At 39.1% G+C, this 20,621-nt stretch overlaps 2 protein-coding genes across 3 annotated transcripts in view; one reads left to right on the top strand and one right to left on the bottom strand.

Annotated features, from left to right (window-relative positions):
* Positions 1-2,653, bottom strand: part of SEC22C (SEC22 vesicle trafficking protein homolog C (S. cerevisiae)) — a 59,410-nt gene extending 56,757 nt beyond the window's left edge. The window contains exon 1 of one of the 2 annotated variants that reach the window (XM_011984272.1): positions 2,533-2,653. The gene's annotated coding sequence lies outside the window, so the exon portion shown is untranslated. Of the gene's footprint in view, positions 1-1,996; positions 2,112-2,532 lie in introns of those variants that run through there. The other variant, XM_011984270.1, reaches the window with a different exon arrangement.
* Positions 2,239-20,621, top strand: part of NKTR (natural killer cell triggering receptor) — a 48,736-nt gene continuing 30,353 nt past the window's right edge. The window contains exons 1-3 of the mRNA XM_011984313.1: positions 2,239-2,351; positions 2,557-2,637; positions 20,032-20,106. Of these exons, the coding sequence (XP_011839703.1) occupies positions 2,580-2,637; positions 20,032-20,106 (133 nt within the window). The 5' untranslated portion in view covers positions 2,239-2,351; positions 2,557-2,579. The remainder of the gene's footprint in view (positions 2,352-2,556; positions 2,638-20,031; positions 20,107-20,621) is intronic.

The raw sequence follows: 20,621 nt of genomic DNA, 5'->3' as shown, positions 1-20,621 counted from the left end.
TTGCGATTTTAAGCTCATTGGCTATCGTTAGTGTTAGGGTATTTTATGTATGGCTGAAGACAATTCTTCCAATGTGGCCCAGGAAAACCAAAAGATTGGACACCCAATCTAAGTGAGCCCAATTTCCAAACTTACTATAAAACTACAGTAATTAAAACAGTGTGCCACTTCACATCCATTAGGATGGCAATAAAGAAAACCAAAAAATAACAAGTGTTGGTGACGATGTGGAAAAATTGGAACCTTTGTGCATTGCTGATGGAAATGTAAAATACTGCAGCTATGGAAAATAGTATGGTAATTCCTGGACAAATCTTAAATAGAATTAGTTTATGATCCAGTGATTCCATTTCTGGGCATATACAAAAAATAATTGAAAGCAGATTTCAAAGAGGTATTTGTACACCCACGCTCATAACAGCACTATTTACAATAGCCAGAAGGTAGAAGCAATCTAAATATCCACTGACACATGAATGGATAGACAAAATATGATATATACATACAATGGAATATTATTCAGCCTCAAAAAAGGAAGTTCTGACATGCTACAACATGGATGAAATGGAAGACATGCTAAGTGAAATCACCCAGTTACAAAAGAACAATTTTTTTTTTTTTTTTTTGAGACAGAGTTTCACTCTTGTTGCCCAGGCTGGAGTGCAGTGGCATGATCCTGGCTCACTGCAATCTCCGCCTTCTGGGTTCAAGCGATTCTCCTGCCTCAGCCTCCTGAGTAGCTGGGATTACAGGTGCCCGCCACCACGTCCTGCTAATTTTTTGTATTTTTAGTAGAGATGGGGTTTCATCATGTTGGCCAGGCTGGTCTCAAACTCCTGACCTCAGGTGATCCACTCGCCTAGGCCTCCCAGAATGCAGGGATTACAGGAGTGAGCCACCGCGCCCAGCCTAAAAGAACAAATATTGTATGATTCTACTCAAATATGAGTAGGCAGATACTAGAGTAGACAAATTTACAGAGAGAAAGTAGAAGGGTGGCTGCCAGGAACTTGGGAAAAGAGGGAAATGGGGAGTTACTGTTTAATGGATACAGAGTTTCAGTTTTGCAAGATGGAAAATGTTCTGTGGATGGATGGTTGGTACTGAGGGTTGCACAACCGTGTGAAATACAATTAATGCCAGTGAACTGTACACTTAAAAATGGTTAAAATGGCAACTTTAATGTAATGTATATTTTATAGTTAAAAAACTTAAACGATAGTGTGGTACTGATACACAGATCATTGGAACAAAAATCCAGAAATAGACCCACACAAATATGGTCACAAGGCTAAGGTAATTCAATGTGTAAGAGTCTTTTCAACAAATGGTAATGGAACGACTGTATATCCCGATAGGAAAATGTGACACTTGACAACATAAGCAAAAATTAATGCTATTAGATCATAGACTTACACGTAAAAGACTATGTAAAACATATATGAGAACACAGAATATCTTCATGAACTTGAGGTAGGCAGAGATTTCCTATCACAGAAAAAGCACAAACAATAAAAGATTGACTTCACCAGAATTAAAAACAACTTTGCCAAAAACATATTCAAAACAATGAAACGATAGGCCCAGATTGGGAGAAAGACTTCGCAATCATTTATGTAACAAACGATTTTTATTCAGAACATACATATATCTATCTAACAAAACATTTGTATCCAGAGCTGTTAAACACGAAGAACCAGATTTAAAAACGCGCAAAGACTGGAACTGAAACTTCAGAAAAGATGCAGAATGGCCAGTAAGCACAGAACAGAAACGGTGCCAGTGACGCTGGTGCCAAAGCGGGAAGGAACACATTCCTCAGCCTAAAAGACCTAACAGTAGGACACGGACATAACCATCCCCGGCCAACAGGAACACAGAGTGACACGACCTCTTGGCTAACGAAAACTCAAAGCCTCAATTCACTCAGCTCCTTCACAGCGATCAGAAACAGGGAAGTCTCGCGGTATTCGAAAATGCCGCAGACGCTCACAGCCGGACGAGACGGAGGGCGCAGGCGCATCCACGGCTTTCACATTGGGCGACTGACTTCAAAGCGGGGGGCAAACAGGGAGCGCGCAGGTATAGGAGGGCCGGCTTGGAGGCTCCTCGAGAGCTCCCCAGACACGCCCCCGAGCGTGCGCCCCCGCTGCCACCACCTCCGGTTGACCACCCCCATCTAGACTGTACTCTCGCGGTATTTGTCCCGACTCTCGCGGGATTTAGCGTGGCATTGGGAGGCCGGGCCCGGAGGAGGAGGTGGCGTTCCGTTAGCGGCGTTGGGGTCTGGCTGCAGTGGCAGTGCTTTCTCCTCTGCTCACTGGGACCCGCTCAGGCTGGAGGCCAGCCAGGTGAAGAGCTCGCCCGCATGCGTACGCGCTGCGTGGGAGCCGCGAGGTCTGGGGCGGGAGGGGGCCTCGTCTTGGCCTCCTGCGCTGTTGCGACGGGCCGGCGTGAGGCACCGTGGCGCGGACTTCGTCTCAGCCCCGCCCTCGCCCCTGCCCTCGCCCCCGCCCTCGCCCCTGCCCTGACCGCTTTCCTCCCCCTCTCTCCCAGCTCTTGCCGCCACCTCGGTCGCGATGGGGGCGCAGGACCGGCCGCAGTGCCACTTCGACATCGAGATCAACCGGGAGCCGGGTGAGCTGGAGACTGGGGAGCGCTGCTGGGGCCGAGGCCTGCCTAGGCGAAGGGGAGGGGTCTACCCTCAGTAACCCTCCCCCCGTCCTTTTTGGGAGCGGGTAGGAGGCGCAGTCAACTTTCCATTTTCTCTTGAGAGAAAATCAGTGGGAGAGGAAGGTGGCCTGGGCACACCCCAAACTCGCAGTCCAGGCCTCTTCCTCCCAAACCCCACACCGCCCCCTGCATCTCCGGACTGAGTCCTAGTAGCCAGCCTGGCGCCAAGAAAAGGAGGTGCAGTTCTTTGAGGACTTTTTCTCTCCCAGTGTCTCCGTGGGGCAGACACTTCCGATCCGATTTCCGGTTATCTTGCTTGGTGCTATGAAGTTTCAACTAGTAGGAAATGTGTGTTTCCTAATCACGATATATCACTAATGTTAACGCTGCCTCTATTTTTCCTTAAGAATCTTTAGCTAGAATTTCGTGGTTCCTGGGAAAATGGCTTAATGAACGTCCTTTGTGATAAACCAGAGCATTCTGTATCAGCAGAATTGCAGCATGCATGCACTTAGCGTTACTGTTTTGTCTTTTGGGAGTCCAGCCATTTGTTAAAGTGTATTTTTTTGAAAATGAAACATTTCCTTCTAGAGCATAGTTACTTTATTCTAAGTAGCAGAGCGTGCAGGGTTTCAAACTGTTTTCTTAGGTTTTTTTGTTATCTGTGACAGAAGTTTTAATTGGAGGCATATATATACACTGTGCAACATCTTGTTCTGCATATTCTTATGAGAACCTGCTACTGTTCTAGGGTCTGGAGATAGAGCAGCGCATAAAACAAAGGCCACTCTTCCTTTTATAGTTTATGTTCTATTGGGTGGAAGACAGACAACTAGGAAGAAAACAGTGACTTGCAGTTGGGATACTATTTTAATAAGTTGGTCAGACAAGGCCATTTTGAGAAGATGACATTTAAGCAGGTATCAGAAAGAGATGAAGTGAGCCATATTTAAGAAGAGCATTCGTGGTAGAGGGAAACAGCACAGCCCTGAGGTGAGAAGTAGTATACAGTCAGGCGCCAAATGACATTTCTGTCTCTTAACAGTGGTCTTATATAGAATACTTTTTTTTGTGTAACTTTTTAATGTTTACCTATGTTTACATACACAAATACTTCATTGTGTTAAAGTTGCCTACGGTACTCAGTGGAGTAACATCCTGTACAGGTTTGTAGCCTAGGAGCAAATAGACCATATAGCTTAGGTGTGTAGTAGGCCGTACCATCTAGGTGCGTTTAAGTACATTCCATGATGTTCACACAATGATGAAATTGCCTAATTACACATTTCTCAGAATCCGTCCTGGTTATTAAACAATAAAGGACTGTACTTGCATGTTTGAGGGACAGCAAGGTGCCCAGTGTGGCTGGAGTAGAAGAGGGAAGAGAATAGTAGGAAAGGGCCTATAGGACTGACTCAGTGAGGTAGGAAGATATTAAAGAGTTTTGAGCAAAGGAATGAGATAATCCTAGAAATTTGATTGCCTTCTCTCTCTTTAATGTTTTTAGCTTTGATTGATCTTTGTTTTTAAGTTAGAGTTACTAGAAAGCCTTGATGGACTTTAATCTTTATTCTGTAGTGAATCCATGCGTCAGATAACAGGGTTATTTTTTGTTAAGAATTAAAAATAGGCCAGGCTTAGTGACTCACGCCTATAATCCCAAAACTTTGGGAGGCAGACGCGGGTGGATCATTTTGAGCTCAGGAGTTCGAGATCAGCCTGGCCAACATGGTGAACCCCATCTCTACAAAAAATACAAAAATTAGCTGGGCGTGGTGGCTCTCTGAGTTTTTGCCTGTAGTCCCAGCTCCTTGGGAGGCTGAGACTGGAGGATTGCTTGAGCTTGGTAAGCGAAGGTTGCAGTGAGTAGAGATTATACCACTGCATGTCAGCCTGGGTAACGGAGCGAGACCCTGTCTCAAAAAAAAAAGAAAAGAAAAGAAAAGAAAAATAGTAGATTGCTGAAAGATAAAAGTACGGTGGCGCTCATACCAGTAATCCCAGTACTTGGGGAGGCTCAGGCAGGAGGATTGCTTGAAGCCAGGAGTTTGAGACCAGCCTGGACAATATAGCAAGACCCTGTCTCTACAAATATAATTTTTTTTAGTTAGCCAGGCATGGTGGTGCTCACCTGTACTTGGAAGTGTGAGGTGGAAGGATGGCTTGAGCTCAGGAATTTAAGGCTGCCATGACCTATGATTGCACCACTGCACTCCAGCTTGGTCAACAGAGCAAGATCCTGTTTCTAAAAAAAAAATTCAAAAAAAGAAATTTAAAAAGCTTAAGAAAAGTACAAGTAAAAATTTCTGTAGTTATGTTAAGTACTCCTTTCCTAGTAAATGTTGAGGTCCTAGATTTGCACATAACCTGTGTTGTGAAAAATCTCCAGAAAATGTTTGACAAATGTTCAATGAACCTCAGTCCTCAACATCCAAGGTAATTCATTGTGATAGATGGCTAGATGTGATTAGCACTCTTGAGAATGCTGAATCATACAAAACAAGGAATGCAGTGCTTACATTGTTCTAGGTTTAATCATTTAATAATTGGCAATTTTGTATGATTCAGTCTCATAAAATACTAGTACTTTTTGAGTATATTAACTAAATAGTGGGTTTTATACAACCTTTTTTTTTTTTTTTTTTTTTGAGACGTCTCACTTTTTCACCTAGGCTGGAGTGCAGGGGCGCCATCTCGGCTCAGTGCAACCTCCACCTCCCACGTTCAAGCAGTTCTCCTGCCGCAGCCTCCCCAGTAGCTGGGATTACAGCATGCGCCACCACCCCTGGCTAATTTTTGTATTTTTAGTAGAGATGGGGTTTCACCATGTTGGTCAGGCTGGTCCGAACTCCTGACCTCAAGTGATCCGCCCACCTCGGCCTTCCAAAGTGCCAGTATTACAGGCATGAACTACTGCACCCAGCCGATTTTACACAACTTTTAAGGATCACTTCACTTGTATGAAGTATCGTATCCTGTTTTGTAGGATTTAACCATTAATCCGTATGTCAGTATGTATTTACTCAAGTAATACTCTTGACTACTTGTATAGTTAATAATTCACTTGATATAAATACAAAACAGTATCTTTGATTTACTTTGATAAGGAAAGATCATTTTAAGAATGGCCACACTGTCCACATTAATGAGAGATGAAGAAGTATTGATAAAAATTCAGGTGAATACAGCACATTATGTCTTTTCAATTACTGTCCATAGAAATGTGCACATTGTATAGCAAATAAGTTAACTATTGAATTATAAAGCCACTGAATAAATGCAGGTATATATTTTAAAAGTCTCTAAATTGTGTATGAGTTTTTCTCTGAATCTATTAAGATGGTTTTTGAAATGATTCTAGGATTGTTCCTTATAATTTTGTTTAGTCATTTAAGATTTTGATTTAATAGATGTAAGAATATTTACATCGTCTTTTTTTTTTTTTTTGGTCTATTCTTAAGTGTTGGTAGTTTGTGGGGTTTTAAAAATTTGTTTGTTTGTGTTTGTTTTTGAGACGGGGTCTCACTCTGTCGCCTAGGCTGGAGTGCAGTGACACAATCTTGGCTTACTGCAACCTCCGCCTCCCGAGTTCAGATGATTCTGCTGCCTCAGCCTCCCGAGTAGCTGAGATTATAGGCACCTGCCATCACACCTGGCAAATTTTTGTATTTTTTAGTAGAGACGGGATTTTGCCATGTTGGCCAGGCCGGTCTCAAACCCCTGACCTCAGGTGATCTGCCCGCCTTGGCCTCCCAAAGTGCTAGAATTACAGGTGTGAGCCACCACGCCCAGCCTGTGGTTTTTATTAATAAGAAATTGGTGCATTTTATCTAAGTTGTCAAGTTTATGTGCTTAGAGTTGTTTGCCACAGCCTCTTTTAATATCTGTGGAGTCTGTAGTGATGTCTCTTTTCATTCCTGATATTTATAATTTTGCCTTTTGTCTTTTTCCTTTGTCAGTCTGACTAGAGGTTTATTCATTTTACATTTTCAAAGAACCGGATTTTGATCTGATTGAATTTTGTTTCTATTTTTGTTTTCAATTTCATTGATTTCTTTCTTTCTATCTTTCTAATGCTTGCTTCAGTTTTTATTTTGTTCTTTTTTTAGTTTCTTAATGTTGAAGCATAGATTGTTGATTTGATGCCTTTTTTTTTTTTTTTTTGAGACAGTCTCAAATGACTTCTAATTTAATTCCATTATGGCTAGAGAACACACATGATTTCAGTTCTTCGTGCACTTGAAAAGAATGTACATTCTGCTGTTTTTGTGTAGAGTGTTCTATAAATGTCAGTTAAATCCAGTTGGCTATTAGTGTTGGTCAGTTCTTTTATATCTTTTCTGATTTTCTGCTTGTTTACTGATTACCAAGAGTATTGAAGTCTGCAACTATAATTGTGGATTTATCTGTTTCTCTCCTTTTTTTGTTTTTTTTGTTTTTGAGACTGAGTCTTGCTCTGTTGCCCGGGCTGGAATGCTGGAGTGCAGTGGCATGATCTCGGCTCACCGCACCCTCTACTTCTACTTCCCTGGTTCAAGTGATTCTCGTGCCTCTGCCTCCCCAGTAGCTGGGACTACAGGTGTGAGCTACCATGCTTGGCTAATTTTTTGTATTTTTAGTAGAGACAGGGTTTCTTCATGATGCCCAGGCTGGTCTTGAACTCCTGCGCCCAAGCAGTCCACCTGCCTCAGCTTCCAGAAGTGGTGGGATTACAGGCATGAGCCACCATGCCCAGCCGTATTTCTCTTTTAAGTTCTTTTAGTTTTTGCTTCATTTATTTTGAGGCTCTTAGGTGGGTGCATACATATTTAGGATTGTTGTCTTCTTAGTGAACTCTTATTATTATGTAATGACGCCTTATATTCCTAGTAACTTTCCTGGCTCTGAAGTTTCCTTTGCCTCAGATATGAATGTAGTTACTCCAGTTTTATTAGTGTTTACATGGTATATCATTTTCAATCCTTTTACTTTTAACCTTTCTATATAATATTTAAAGTGGATTTCTTGTAGATAACAAATAGATGGGTCTTGTCCCACACTGAGAATGTCTTTTAGTTGGTATGTTTAACTATATACGTTTACTATAATTACTGTTATGTTTGGATTTGCTTTACTGCTTAAGATTCATAAAAATAGACTTGAAAATGTGTTTTTAGCAAACATTGTAAAGTGTTTGGAAGTGATACCAAGAAATTAGTCTTAAGAGGTGACAAAGGATTCAGGCAAATGTTTGAGTACTACTTCTGTCCTTGGTCAAGCCGTTTAACAACCTCTTTGTGAAATGGAAGTACTATACAATTTTGTTCTTCATTTGGTTCCAAAGCTAACAGGACAGGAAAATTTGCTTATATTCAAAATTAAACTAATTTTAGACTCACATTCGAAATAACTCTTACTTTAAGAGAAGCATGTGGGATCTGGTTTGTACTGAGGGAGTAGGAGAAATGCATCTCCTCTCTCAAGGTCACCCTAGGTCATAAGCTCATGAGTAGAGTGACTAGATGCAATGGCCTGAAATGTAAATGACTTGCACTGTATATGCTCATTAAGCTATTAGTTCTATTATTAACCTAATAATAGGACTCCAGTGTAATAGTGCTTACGTAATAAGATTGTTGAGCAGAGTAATTAAATAATGTCATCTTATAGATTGTGTTTTTGTAACATGAACTTACTCTAATAGTGTGGATTAAGGAGCACAATTTTAATTAGGCACACTGCTGTTTGGTATAACAATCAGATAAGCAGGTGGTGAAGAGTGGCGTGGGAGAGAAGAGCAGTTGCATAGCACTGCTGCTCTGAGTCATTCTTGTTTGTCCTAACTGATTTGAAGGCCACTATGCTAATGATGATGCTGGGAATGGAGGCAGAAATGAGGTGTGGTCAGTTGTAGGGTTTCCTCAATGATGTTTAGATTTTATAATGTCCTCTTAATAGCTAAAATTTATTATTGATACTCCTAAAGAAAAAAATATTTTTACTGCAACTAGAAACTCCCTTGTCCCCCCCTAGTTCCCATTTTTCTATGGAAACAGTTGTTTTTGTGTGTGATTTTCGATAATGCAATGTTTCTTAAAAATCTATCACTGTTCTTACAGGGCAGTCTGTATTTGCTAAGTATATATAGCACAGTATCTGACTTTTTTTTTCAAAGTTGCTTTAAGCATTGCATGTGCAGGAGTATGGACACTAAGTCGAGTTAAGGGGCTTTCATACTTAGGTATTGTGCAGGTAGAACTTTGATTTTGGTCCCTTTTGTTCCCAAAGACTGTATCTTAAAGTCCAAGAGACTTAGTGCTGTAGAGTGAAATCCTGAATTCCTGCTTTCACTCCTTAACTATGTATGTATACTTGTACAAAGAATTGAAGCCTGATTCTTAATTCAGCAATGTTTATTTTATTACACACCAATTAATCTGTAATCACTTTTTAACATTTTTTAATATTTTATCTTTACTTTTATTTTAAATTTTTATTTTTTTCTTGGCCGGGCACAGTGGCTCATGCCTTGGCCTTCGGGAGGCCAAGGCAGGAGGATTGCTTGAGCATAGGAGTTAGAAACCAACCAGCCTGGGCAACATAGTGAGATACTATCCCTAAAAAAAAATTTCCTTTTACTTTTTCTTTAGAGACAGAGTATCACTGTGTTGCTCCTGCTGGAGTACTGTGGCTATTCACAGGCAAGATCATAGTGTGGTGTAGCCGCAAACTCCTGGCCTCAAGTGATCCTCCCACCTTAGCCCTCTGATATGTAATCACTTTTAGTGACTGTATAGTTTACCCTCATGTGAAGATATCTTGTACTAGTTAGGCTAAATGTTAAGATTGGTTCTAACATAAAGGTTAAATAACAATACTTAAAACAATAAAAAAGTTTTGCTTTTCTGTCACACAGGACTCAGACTCAGCAGATCAGGGCTGTCCATGTGAGGGATCCAGGCCCCTTTTTCTCTTGATACTGTGTTGCTCTTGACATGGGGTGGGTGCGTGCACCTCTTAACAGAAAGATTCAAGTTTGATAGATACAGAAGAATTGATGGAATCAGAAAAATCATCATTTTGCAACCCCCAGGGTAATAACTGGTTCAGAAAGTAGTCATCAGTGGCCAAACCACAGGTGAAAAGTTGTGCTGTGTGCGAAGTATCATCCAACAGATTATTAATTTAAAATGGAGGAAAATTCCTTTACAACTAAGATGTGGCTAATATCTCAGTTATAAAGGTACTTTAACAGTTCAAACTGACATGCTTTCTAATAGGGTGCCAAAAAAAAAGATGGGAGATGGAGACTGTTTTACATTAAAAGAGGCCAACCTATGAAAACCAAATGGGTATATAATGCTTGAATGAGGTTCCTGGATTTTAAAAAATAGATGTATATTTGTCAGTAAACTAGAAGGAACTCAAATGCTAATCAGTTGAGGATTGGTTGAGTAAAATTTGGTACAGCCAAACAACAGAATTCCATTCAGCCATTAAAAAGAACGAAAAGGGGAAAAAAACAGAAAGGGCATTGTAGGGGTAGTTGGGTAAATTTGAATATGGACTATTATGAGGAGTTTTTTCCCACAGTAACAGATTCTTCAAAGCCAACTAAGTGTCCAACAGTTCAATTTGATTCTGGATACTATCTACCTGGAGTTAGTGTCATATTCTACCTGTTAAGAGAAATCAGTTCCACAAGACTGCTCCCACTGCGGGCATGCCAATCGCAAGTCCTGAGTCACTTTTTTTTTTTTTTTTTTTTTTTTCTGAGACGGAGTTTCGCTCTTGTCATCCAGGCTGGAGTGCAATGGTGCGATCTTGGCTCACTGCAACCTCTGCCTCCCGAGTTCAAGCGATTCTCGTGCCTTGGCCTCCCAAGTAGCTGGGATTATAGGCGCCTGCCACCACTCCCGGCTCATTTTTGTATTTTTTATTAGATACAGGGTTTCACCATGTTGGCCAGGCTGGTCCTAAACTCCTGACCTCAGGTAATCCATCCGCCTCGGCTTCCATGAGCCACTGTGCCCAGCCTCTGAGTCACTCTTACTTCTGACCAACCAGCTGTAAATTAGGGATTCCTATAACCCCGTTCTCAGCTTCAGTAATTTGCTAGAGCAGCTCACAGAACTTAGGAAGCCAATTTGCTTACCATAACTGGTTTATTATAAAGGATATAACTCAGGAACAACCAAACGGAAGAGATGCCTAGGGCAAGGTATGGTAGGTACAGAGGGTGGGGAGATGCATGGGCCTTCTGGACGTGCCACCCTCATTGTGTTCTCCAGTCTGGAAGCTCTCTCTAAACCCTGCCAGTTAGGGGGTTTTGTGGCTAAAAACATATGTATGTATGGTCAGTTATTTCATCGTGTGTATGATTGCATATGTGTGATCAATTATTAAGTGAATCTCCAGCTCCTCTTCTCTCTCTGAAGGTTGGAAAGTGAGGCTGAACATTTAGACCTCTAACCAAGGCATGGTTTTTCTGGCAACCAGCCCCTATCATGAAGCTATCTAGGGGTCTGCCAAGAGTCTCTTCTTTGGATGCGAATGCTAAGGGATTTAAGTGTTCTCTGTCAAGAATCTGAAAGGAAGATCAAATAGTAGGCTGGTTGTGGTGGCTCATGCCTGTAATCCCAGCACTTTGGGAGGCCGAGGCAGGCAGATCACTTGAGGTCAGGAGTTCCAGACTGGCCAACATGGTGAAACACTGACTCCACTAAAAAGAAGTAACAAAAATTAGCTGGGCACGGTGGCGAGCACCTGTAATCACAGCTACTCAGGAGGCTGAGGCAGGAGAATTGCTTGAACCTCGGAGGTGGAGGTTGCAGTGAGCTGAGATCACTGCAACTCCTGCCTGGGCAATAGAGCAAGACTCTTATATCAAAAAAAAAAAAAAAGAAGAAGAGGAAGAAGGAGAAGGAGAAGGAGGGGGAGGGGGAGGAATCAAATAGAACAAAAGATGCTGCTATCAGTCCTATCACTTAGAAAATTACAAGTTTTAGGAGCACTCTACTAGAAACTGGGGACAGAGGTCAAATGTAATATTTCATATTATGCCACAATTATGGAGTAGATGATAATCACTATTAAATTCCTTGGGTGTAGTAATGGTTTTGGATTTAAGTAGCAGAATATGTTTATTCTTTAGGAGTATAAGCTGAAGTATTAATAATTAGGGGTGAAGTGTCACCGTGTCTTTAACTTTCAGTTTGTTCCAGAAGATTGTGTGTATAGAGAGAGATAAATACGGCAAAACATCTTTGTAGATTTGAAAATTTCGAAACAAAAGTTCAGGCAGGGGAATTGCACATTTATTCTTTCAGACAACCTTTAGGATCATTTTGTCAAGTTCCCTCAGAAGTCTCACTGGTATTTTTGAAGGTTGCAATTAAGTTATTATAGGTTACTCTAGAGAATATTGGGCACATTTGCAATTTTGAGTCTTGTCCAAGAACAAGGTATTTCTCCCTTTATTCAGGTTGGCATTATGCCTCTGAAAGTTGGAGTTTTGTTTTTATAGATCCTATACTCTTATGGTTATGTAGTTAGAATGTTTCTTGTTGCTTTTGAGAATGTGATTTTTACTGTATTTTTTTTTCTACTTGTTTTTGTTTGTCGTAATATCAATATCAACAACTTCAGTATTTGTTGGTATTTCAGTTGGTTCTTTTGGACTTTCTAGGTGTATAATGTTTCAAATGATGATAAATGTGCTCTTTTTTACTTGTAAATCTCTCATATTGTCCTCTTGTCTACTTACATTGACTAGAATTTCCTTTTTTTTTTTTCGAGATGGAGTTTTGCTTTTGTAGCCCAGGCTGGAACGCAAAATGGCACAATCTCCGCTCACCGCAACCTCTGCCTTCCGCTTTCAAGTGATTCTCCTGCCTCAGCCTTTCAAGTAGCTGGGATTACAGGAGTGTGCCACCACACCTGCTAATTTTGTATTTTTAGTAGAGACAGGGTTTCTCCATATTGGTCAGGCTGGTCTCGAACTCCCGACCTCCGGTGATCCACCTGCCTCAACCTCCCAAAGTGCTGGGATTATGGGCGTGAGCCACCACACCCAGCTTGCGTTGACTGGAATTTCTGAAACAGCATTAAACAGTAGTGATGCTAACAACTACTTTTGACTTGTTTCTTCTTCAGTGGAATTAATGTTATAGGAGTGTTTCACCATTAAACATACTGCTGATTGTTGATTTGAAAGGTATCTGAGAATATGCGTGTTATATAAAGGAATGAATGTTGAATTTCTTTTTTCTAATTTATATTTTTCTTTTTTAAAATATATTTTGTTTCTGTAGTAGATATGAATGTTGAATTTCACCGTGGGCTTTTGGTTTCTATCATGGGTTTTGTTTTTTTTTTTCTCTCATGGGATTTTTATAGGATTTTTCCTTCACGTCAATAAACTATATTAGATTTCCTAATATTGAATAGTGTCTCTTTTAAAATGAGATTGGCATATGGGGTTTTAAATTTGTTTTATATCATCTCTCCCAGGCTTTGGTTTCAATTTTACTGTGTTTCGAAAAAGTTAAACTTTTCATCTTTTGCTGTGCTCTAGAACAGTTGATACGGCGTTACACTTTAATGTTACTTGAAGATTAGAAGTAATTCATCTGTATCTGAAGAATTAATAGCAGCACTCTTTTGGATAGTTAGCAGCATTTTAGTTTCTTTATTGGGCCTGTTTTTTATTCTGCATACTATCTTATAATTCTTTTTTCTAAATTTTGGTATTCTTCCTTTTACCTTCCTAAGTGATTAGTTTATCTTTAGCTGTATTCATTAATGAAAATATTTTTGACTATATGAAGTGAGTGGGATGAATAAGTGGTATTTAACACTTCTTGCATTGTCAGACCTGGCAGCTCTAACGTCTGGCCTCATTTCCTGACATCCTGGCTCTTTGATTCTCTGATCTGCACTAATATCCTTGTCATAACTGCATGAGCCAGTAAATACATTCTCTTTTGGGTTTTTGCTTGTACTATCTGCAGGAAACCTTTAGCTGGGTGTTTATGGACATGTCATGGAAAAAGCTTCATGTGACTAAATAAGTTGTTTTGGCCTTGTATTTCTTGTTTTTTTGCTATTTCCTTTGTTGTATATATTTTATTAGGTTGCTACCCCTCCCACCAAAGAAGCTTGAAAGATGTAAAATTTTGTTAGTTCTACCGGTGAATACCTGTTCAAGTATGCTTAAACCCTTGCCTGGGCGCAGTGGCTCACGCCTGTAATCCCAGCACTTTGGGAGGCCAAGGCAGACAAATCACAAGGTTAGGAGTTCAAGACAAGCCTGGCCAACATGGTGAAACCCCGTCTCTACTAAAAATACAAAAAATTAGCTGGGCGTAGAGGCAGGTGCCTGTAATCCCAGCTACTCAGGAGGCTGAGGCAGGAGACTCTCTTGAACCCAGGAGGCGGAGATTGCAGTGAGCTGAGATCGCGCCACAGCACTCCAGCCTGGGTGACAGAGTGAGACTCTGTCTCAAAAAAAAAAAAAAAAAGAAAAGTATGCTTAAACCCTTATTTCCTCTCTGTCTGCTTCAGGAAAGTCTACCTGTTGATTCCCACTATGAAGTATGAGGATATGTATTTTCTTTCACCAGTCCAAATCCTTCTTGTTGGTTTTTATTGATTCCCCACTACCTTTCTCCAGTTGAAATTATTTTTACCCTGGGCAACATAGTGAGACCTTGTCTCAACAAAAATACAAAAATTAGCCAAGTATGGTGGCATGTCCCTATGTTCCCACCTATTCAGGAGGCTGAGGCAGGAGGATTGCTTGAGGCCAGGAGGTTGAGGCTGCAGTGAGCAGAGGTTGTGCCTTTGTACTACAACCTGGGGGACAGAGCGAGACCCTGCCTCTTAAAAAATAAAATAACATAAATTATTTTTATATCACAGACATAAGAAAAGTTCATGGTATGTTAGTAAGTAAATAAAGCAAGGTGCCGTACAGTGTGCATAATCTACCATTTTTTAAAGGAAGAAAAATAATATATCAATATTTGCTTGTGTATGAAAAGAAACTGGAAAAATACACAGAAAATTAATGAAAGTGAGTACCTGTTGATAGGGGTGGGAACAAGTCTTCTCATCCTGTACCTTTTTCCACTGATTTTTGAGTCATGAGAACATTACCTATTCCAAAGGAAGAACATTTTTAGATGGTACTTAAAAAACTGTTGCCATTACATAACTTTGTTTCCTAATACTGATAACATTTAAAACCATAATTAACACTGTTTGCATTGTCATACCTGGCAGCTCTAACATCTGGCCTCATTTCCTTTTATTTTAAAACCATAATTATAGTGATTTAGGTTTAACTTTGTAAGGTATTAAGATTCAGTGCCCAATGCCACTCTTCCTACTAGTTCTCGTTCATTAATTCTTTGACTTATATCTCAGGGATGTGTATTCAAATAGATATTTTGGGATAAAATGTAATTGTATTTCTTTTGCTAGGTATAGAATTCTTATTTCACAGACTGTTATTCCTTAAAAATGGTAGACCATGCTCAGTTGTCTCCAGTTTGTAATGTAAGGTGTCTGAAGCTGGTCTTCTTTCTTTTTTCTTTGTGAGCGATATGATTGTACTGCCTGGATACTAGGAAGCTTTTTTTTCCGTTTTTATCTCCAAAAATAAATAGCTTTATTAATTGATATCTTGGTGTTGCTCCACTTACATACGTTTTCCTGGTATGTAGTGAATAATTTTGATATGTGTATTTGGGTGTTCCTTCATTTGTGAAAGTGTATTTTGTAAATCTGTCTTTGAATAATTTTGTTTTGAGTAGTAGTATTATTAAATACTTATTGAGCACCTAACTCTGTACCAGGCACTATGCAAGTCTCTGGGGAATATAGTGGTAAGTAAAGCAGTCATGGTCTCTATCTCTCTGCGTTCACACACATCAGTCAGACCTAGGTTATATAAGGGCCCTTAGTTCATACTAATTATGTCTCATCATATTGTGTAGCAACTGCATTTCCATGTGTCATTCCGAGTCAAGATGTGAGCTTCTTGAAACTCAGGCACTATATTCTTCTTGAAACTCAGGCATAATAGTATATAATGCTGTTGGATTCCCTGACATATGGGTAAGATCTCAGTAAATTTGAGTAAATGGCCCAATGTTATTAAAATGCTGCTCCTGTTTCTTAATCTTCTTCCTAAATTTTGCTCTCTGCGTACCTAGTGTGATCTGTTCTTAACCTTTGCCCTTTTCCTCACCCCTTGCTTGTAATTAATTGTTCTATGGGCTACTCTTTGCCTTCTATAGTATATCAACCCCTGCAACATTTTTCTACTTGATGCTCACTTTTCCAACTACCATATCTTCTGTGTACGTAATACATGTCTCCTTTTTAAACCATTGACTCTGCAATTCCAGCGCAACTATTTCTGGAAACAAGGAACAGTATTGAAAGATGATGTTTGATTTTATTCCATCTGTGTACTTGGTGATTTTATTCCTTTCACCTAGTGGCCAAATCAGAATCTACACCATGGCATAGACTTTTCCTGTCTGTAGCCAAAGCTTAACATGTGTTGATACTACCTGATTAATCTTAATATTATTCCCCTGTCTTACTTTTAAGGATCTGAATGTTGGTATTTTCGGATTAAATTTAGAAACTAGTCCTGCTTTGTGTCATTTTTGTCCTTAACCATGTATAAAAGCAACATACTAATGCTTACACTAACTGTAGATTTTAGTCTTATCATTATAGAGCTGTGTATTTATTGGCATAACATTAATTCTGTGGACGAAAACTATGTATAAGAATATTATCAATAGTATTGACTGATTCTTGAACTCCTGGTTTCAAGTGATCCTCCAGCCTCTGCCTCCCAAAGCACTGGTATTACAGGTGTGCCCAGTCAGTATTGACTGATTCTAAAAGATTACTAAATTCCACTAAATTATAAGTAGTGTTTGTTGAGTAATAAATTTTTCTTAGATCTTATTTATTCAGTCAGCAGCAGTTAGTTTCCAAAGAGGCATGATCAGCAGGGGTTCTTAACTCTTTACAGAGTTGGGGTTACTGGCAAACTCATTTTTCTCATCAGTTTGGGAGTCAGAGAGACTTATACAAATTCATTCCGGTCTGTTCTTTATTGTAATTACAGCTTAACTTTTTTATCTTCAATATGTTTTGTAATCATGGTTTATGCTTGCCATCACCGAAAATATTTACTAACTAGACTAATGAACCACATTGCCTTTTTTTTTCTTTAAAGACCATACCTTTAAAATATTGTCTATTTTGAGTTTCAAAATAAAAGTATCATCACATGGTAGCCTGTTTTCTATAAAATAATACAATTCAATAAAAAATGTTTATTGAAAACCTGTTAATCTTGCTAATGAGCTTCAGTTCGAGTTAGTATTTGCTGGTCTGTATCCTGTAGTGTTCAGTCTCAGGATTTAATCTGAAGGGAATTAATACTAGGTTACCTCTTTATAAAGGTAGAAATCATAATGCTGTTTTGTTGTGTTTTTTTTTTTGACCTTTTTGTTTTTAATCCCTTCAAATTGCATATATACGAACATTTTAACTTAAGAAAGTAGACTCAACTAATGTCTGAATATCCATAGTTCAGCCTTTGTCATGCCTTGCAAACCTGATTGGGTTAATGTGTGTTTTCAGGATTTTAAAATTATTTTTCTGATGTGCCAATGTTTAACCTTGCACCATGTTATTGAAGTGAAAACAATTCAGTTTTGTTGTATTTTTCCTCTTGTTCTTAACAACATAATGCCATAGAGGACATAAAAACCTCTGGCCATGAGGTTCAGAGGGCAAAAGACTTTTTTTTTTGCACCAAGCTAGAAGAGGGTAAGATATCAGAGGTGAGATTTGTTTTTTCTTTCTTTTTTTTTTTGTTTTTTTGAGATGGGAATCTTGCTCTGTTGCCCAGGCTGGAGTGCAGTGGCGCAATCTTGGCTCACTGCAACTTCCACCTCCCAGGTTCGAGCGATTCTCTTGCCTCAGCCTCCCGAGTAGCTGGTATTACAGGCGCCTGCCACCACTCCTAGCTAATTTTTGTATTTTTAGTAGAGATGGGGTTTCACCATGTTGGCCAGGCTGGTCTTGACCTCCTGACCTCAGGTGATCTGCCTGCCTCCGCCTCCCAGAGTGTTGGGATTATGGGCCCAGCCGAGATTTTTTTTTTTTTTTTAAACCACTCTAGTTAGCTGTCCCTCTCTGAATATTGGATAGGAATGTAATCACATTTTAACTGTTTTCAAGTGTATTATACTACTGGAGGGTACACAATTTCCAATCATCTGTTAAGGAGAAACTAAGAACATTTGAAACTTTGACCAGCTTTCATTTTGAGGCATTACAAGTTTTTGAAAAAAACAAAACAAAAAACACCTGATGTTGAATTTACTATGGTCCTAAGAAAAGCCCTACGTTTTGATTATTTGGATTATGTCTTCTGTCCTGAAAAGTAGCTATCTTACAGGGATTGCAAAGATCTAAGTCTTTCTGGTATACAAAGCTGGGTGATTTTGAACTTGACACCAGCTAAGCCATTTCCCAGGGATTTATGAAGACTGATGAAAAGACAATTATTATACTGGTAAAATGTTGCTATATAAGTAGGGTGATGGTTACTATTACTGATATTATAGTTATTTTTTAAAAATTCTGAAATGACTTTAGATACATTGCTCCCTGCTTGCAAGTCGTAGGTCCTCCTTTTTGCTTGCTTTCTGTCTTTTTGTTCATTCCTTTAGGTTTTAAGAATAGCTACAAAGTTTTGAAAATGCTTTATAGTTTGGCTCTTTTAAAGCTATAGGCTAAGAGTGTTGACACAGGAAGGTCTTCTCACATGATCCCGCTTTACCCATTAACGATGTCTATAATGCAGTATCATTATTTCCTCCTCAAAGGAAGTGACTGATAGGGCCAGGAATAAATTACAATCTTAGTGATACAGAATCATTTTGTATCTGTTCTGAACATGATTTATGCTTGGTCCACAGTTATTTTTTATTTATTCTGTAAGTCCTTTTGAATAAATAAAAATGTTTATAATGGAAAAGATCTTGTAGAATAAAGGGAAAAGGAACTCGAGAGTTATTAATTGCAAATCAGAACTGCATTTCTTATTTTATTGATATGCTTTCAACAGGTCCATAAAGTCACAACTATTTTTATAGTAATAGATTATGATTCACCTTTTGTGCTCTCTTGTGAATATACAGTCAAGTTTTCCAGAGATTATATTTTAATATGTGATGATATCACTGCCCTGACAGCTAATGGAACGTGTGCTTGTGTATTCTTGTTTTAAACATTTCTGAGTTTTAACATTTAATATGGTATATAGCAATAGATATGAACCAGATAAACAAAAGCTCAATAATGAGTTTAGAAGAACCCTGAGACCAAAGTTTGAGAACCATTTTTCTCTGGCATAGTTAAATTGAAGTTACAGACTTTTCCTTGTAATTTCATGTTTGTTGTAGGGAACCATAACCTCTTCTGTTTCTGCTCTCTCAGGGAATAGAATGGGAGGCATTGTTTTAAGTCTTGCTCTGTCACCTAGGCTAGAGTGCAGTGGCACAATCAAAGCTCACTGCATGGTCATAGCTCATTGCAGCCTTGAAATCCTGGGCTCAAGTGAACCTCCTGCCTCAGCCTCCCCAGTAGCTGGGACTATAGGCATGTGCCACCATCCCCAGCTAATTTTTAAAATTTTTTGTAGAGATGGATTCTTCTGCGTTACCCAGACTGGTCTCAAACTCCTGACCTCAGGCAACCCTCCCTGCCTCAGCCTCCCAAAGTGCTGGGATGATAGGTGTGAGCCACCATGCCTAGCTTAAAATGTGAATTTTAAGTGTGATTGGTGCAATTCAGGAAGGTGGCTCTTAACAGTTCTTGCTTAAAGGAAGAAAGCTGAAAATAAAGAGACAGAGACCTTTCTTTTTAACAATACTGGCCAGAATTACTATCTTTTGATGTACTCTCATCACTGAAAGGGCCCAAGCATAAATCAAACAACTATTGAGAGTATTTTTAAAGAAGATTATAGTTCAGACAGGGGACTATACTACTACAAGGAATCTAATAATACAAAGTTCCTTTAAAACACACTTAAAATCCTATAATTTTGGGGCTGGAACCACTTCGGCTGCATGTAAATTTTAACAATAACAAATAAAGTAGTGTTCTTGTTCATAGGTATCACCCAGTTAAATGCTTTCCCATTACATCTTTTAACAAATTAAAATGAATTATAAAAATAGACTTTCTAATTTGTTAGCCCTGTTTCTTTCTCCCATTAAAATGATATATTTAACTTGCTTACTACTTTTTCCCCTATGTATTTTATTTCAGTTGGTCGCATTATGTTTCAGCTCTTCTCAGACATATGTCCAAAAACATGCAAAAACTTCCTTTGCTTGTGCTCAGGTAAGTGAATTATTATTTCTGATGAGAAACTGTGTCTTACAGTTTTACCTTGCTGAACAGAATAGATATTTTCCTGAAATTATAATGGACTTGTGAAATTTAAAAAAAAAGAGTTACTTATACTGACTTTTATATGAAATCAGGGAAGCATTTCTTAAGGGGAAGATATTAGAAAGGAAAGATCTCAAAAATGAAAAAGAGAGTAAGAATCTACATTATGTAATGGAATCTTGTCTATACATTTTAGTTTATAAAGTAATAGCATACATTCAAAACTGATTTGATGGAATTTTATGAATTTCACTACTTTGAAAAAATTTAGTATTCCAAATTTTACAATAAATTTTAAATAAATAGAAAAAATGGTGAGGGAAACATCTATAATGTTACTTTAAAATTAGAACACACTGGCCGGGCGTGGTGGCTCAAGCCTGTAATCCCAGCACTTTGGGAGGCCAAGGCAGGCGGATCACCTGAGGTCAGGAGTTCAAGACCAGCCTGGCCAACATGGTGAA

The sequence above is a fragment of the Mandrillus leucophaeus genome, unplaced genomic scaffold (assembly GCF_000951045.1).
Source record: "Mandrillus leucophaeus isolate KB7577 unplaced genomic scaffold, Mleu.le_1.0 Scaffold265, whole genome shotgun sequence".
In the NCBI taxonomy this organism is placed as follows: Eukaryota; Metazoa; Chordata; class Mammalia; order Primates; family Cercopithecidae; genus Mandrillus; species Mandrillus leucophaeus.
The sequence above is the reverse complement of the archived record's forward strand: the minus strand, read 5'-3'. Positions and strand labels throughout refer to the sequence as shown.